The sequence below is a fragment of the Cebus imitator genome, unplaced genomic scaffold, assembly GCF_001604975.1.
Source record: "Cebus imitator isolate Cc_AM_T3 unplaced genomic scaffold, Cebus_imitator-1.0 Scaffold35, whole genome shotgun sequence".
Lineage (NCBI taxonomy): Eukaryota > Metazoa > Chordata > Mammalia > Primates > Cebidae > Cebus > Cebus imitator.
In genome coordinates, this window is record NW_016107350.1 from 9,367,371 (window position 1) to 9,369,714 (window position 2,344).

At 46.8% G+C, this 2,344-nt stretch overlaps 1 protein-coding gene across 1 annotated transcript in view; it reads left to right on the top strand.

The window, feature by feature from the left end:
• ANKH (ANKH inorganic pyrophosphate transport regulator) overlaps positions 1-2,344 on the top strand; it is a 166,753-nt gene that overhangs the window by 119,808 nt on the left and 44,601 nt on the right. Inside the window, exon 7 of the mRNA XM_017524665.2 lies at positions 1,910-2,002. Within this exon, the coding sequence (XP_017380154.1) occupies positions 1,910-2,002 (93 nt within the window). The remainder of the gene's footprint in view (positions 1-1,909; positions 2,003-2,344) is intronic.

Here is a 2,344-nt window from a genome sequence, read left to right on the forward strand (position 1 = left end):
TTAGACTGGGTTTCACCATGTTGGTCAGGCTGGTCTTGAACTCCCGACCTCAGGTGATCTGCCAGCCTTGGCCTCCAAAGTGCTTGGATTACAGGTGTGAGCAACCACACCCAGCCTATTTTTTTTCTTTAAGAGGTGGGTCTTGTTTTCTCACCCAGGTAGGAGTGAATGGTGGCACGATCATAGCTCATTGCAGCCTCCATCTCCTGGGCTCAAGCGATCCTCCTGCCTCAGCCTCCTGAGCCGCCATACCCAGCTAATGTTTTAATTTCTTTTGTAGAGACGGTGTCTTGCTTTGTTGCCCAGGCTGGTCTGGAACTCCTGGGCTCAAGCAATTCTCCTACCTCAGCCTCCCAGAGTGCTGGGATCATAGGCATGAGCCACTGTATCTGGCCAGAAACTCTCATTTTCATGGAAACACACCGATAGCTTTCTGCACAAAATATGTACTTAATTTTATTTTTCTTTTATTTATTTATGTTTTTGTAAAGGTGGGGTTTCACCATGATGGCCAGGTTGGTTTTGAACTTCTGACCTCAGGTGACCCATCCACCTCAGCCTCCCAAAGTGCTAGGATTACAGGCGTGAGCCACCACACCCGGCCATACTTAATTTTCTTAAATTAAAAATCTAAGTCGGGCCATATTGACCAAACATACTGGGAGTGAGTTGGGTTGGAAGGAGAGTAATAGCACAGAGCCACCAACAGCCACGCAAAATGTCAGCGACCCTGAAGGACAGAGTGGAGGCTTAGAGGTGGATCCCAAGGAAGAGACCCTGCAGAGAGCAGAGAGGGCTTGCAATTTCATTTTGATAATCCAGAATAAATGGAGCTAAACTAGAGGGTTCTGTGTGGCTCAATGGAATGAGCAAAGATTCTGGAGTGTGGTGGACCTGAGCGATCAACCGCGTTTTCCCGACATCATAGCCTACACTTTAAGGTGTTATTAAAACCCAAAGGGAGGGATTGAAACCATCTTTGCAAAATTATGACTGAGACAGCGAAAGAGATCTAACTTAACTGACTCCATCTTGCTTCTAACCTCCAAGCTGTCCTTGTTCATTCCTGGACATAAGCTTGAACTAACTTTGGGAGACACTTAGTTTATAGTTTCAACAAAGGTGGTAACAGCCCTTTCCCAAAGCAGACCTCCTTCTTGCCTGGAGACTAGATTGCCTTTGTAGGACTAACATTAGCCACAATATTAGAAATTATGCTTTAGGAGTCATGCAGCTGGAGGCTACAAGATTCTGACCCTCCCTAAACTGCTCCAAAGATCAGTGCTTGAGATATTTTGCAGACCCTGTACTTGATGGATCAGCTGGTCCCACCCATGTCAATAAATTGGCTCATCGAATCTTGTGGCCCCCAGCCAGGAAGTGACTCAGAGAAAGAAGACAGTTCCAACCCCTTGTAATTTCATCTCAGATCCCAATGTTTGGGGAGACAGATTTTGAGTAATAATAAAACTCCGGTATTCCCCCGAAAGAAAAGAAAAGAAAAAGAGGAAGGGAGGGAGGGAAATCTTGGCAGAAAGAAAGAGAGAGAGGGAAAGGAGGGAGGGAGGGAGGGAAAAAGAAAAAGAAGTCTTGGCTTCTCAGCTAGTGGTCTGCACTTCTTGTTGGATCCACATGAAACGTGATATATCCTCCTTGTTTCATGTCCACTTTGTTGGCTGGTTCACTCCACTCCCAGGGATGCAGCGGAGTGCCTGCCCTTAGGAGCCCAACTCGCTGTCAGTCCTCCCCTCCCTGGCCATCCTGTGCACATCCCCCCACCCTGATGCTTGTCACCCAGTGTGGAGGGCTCTGTCCTCTGCACCTGAGTTGGCGTGCTTTGTCACCTACTGTCGCTCCTGGAGGACTTTCTGCTGATACCCTGCTAACTCTGCCAACTCTTCTGTTGCAGGCAGTGGCGATTTTGACAGCCACTTACCCTGTGGGTCACATGCCATACGGCTGGTTGACGGAAATCCGTGCTGTCTATCCTGCTTTCGACAAGGTGAGAACCCATGTGGTGTCGCATCTGAAACGCTTTTGAAATGACTGCTTGATAGACAGGGCTCTCTGATGAGGGACACTTTGTTGCTTCTCAGTCCTGCTTCCCTTTGTAAGGTTAATGTGATGTTGGGGGCGTTGAAGGTATATCTTCCTTAGAAAATAACAGGGGCAAATAGAAGCTTACCTTGACCCTGATCTCTGAGTGCTTTTCCAAGTGATCTTCCTGTGGTTACTCCCACGTTATTCCTCCTGAGAAGTGATTTGTTTGTGAAAGGGAAAATAAACCTCCACAAAAAATTAATTTATTGGATTTATTTCTGTGGTTTATTTCTTCTTCTTTTTT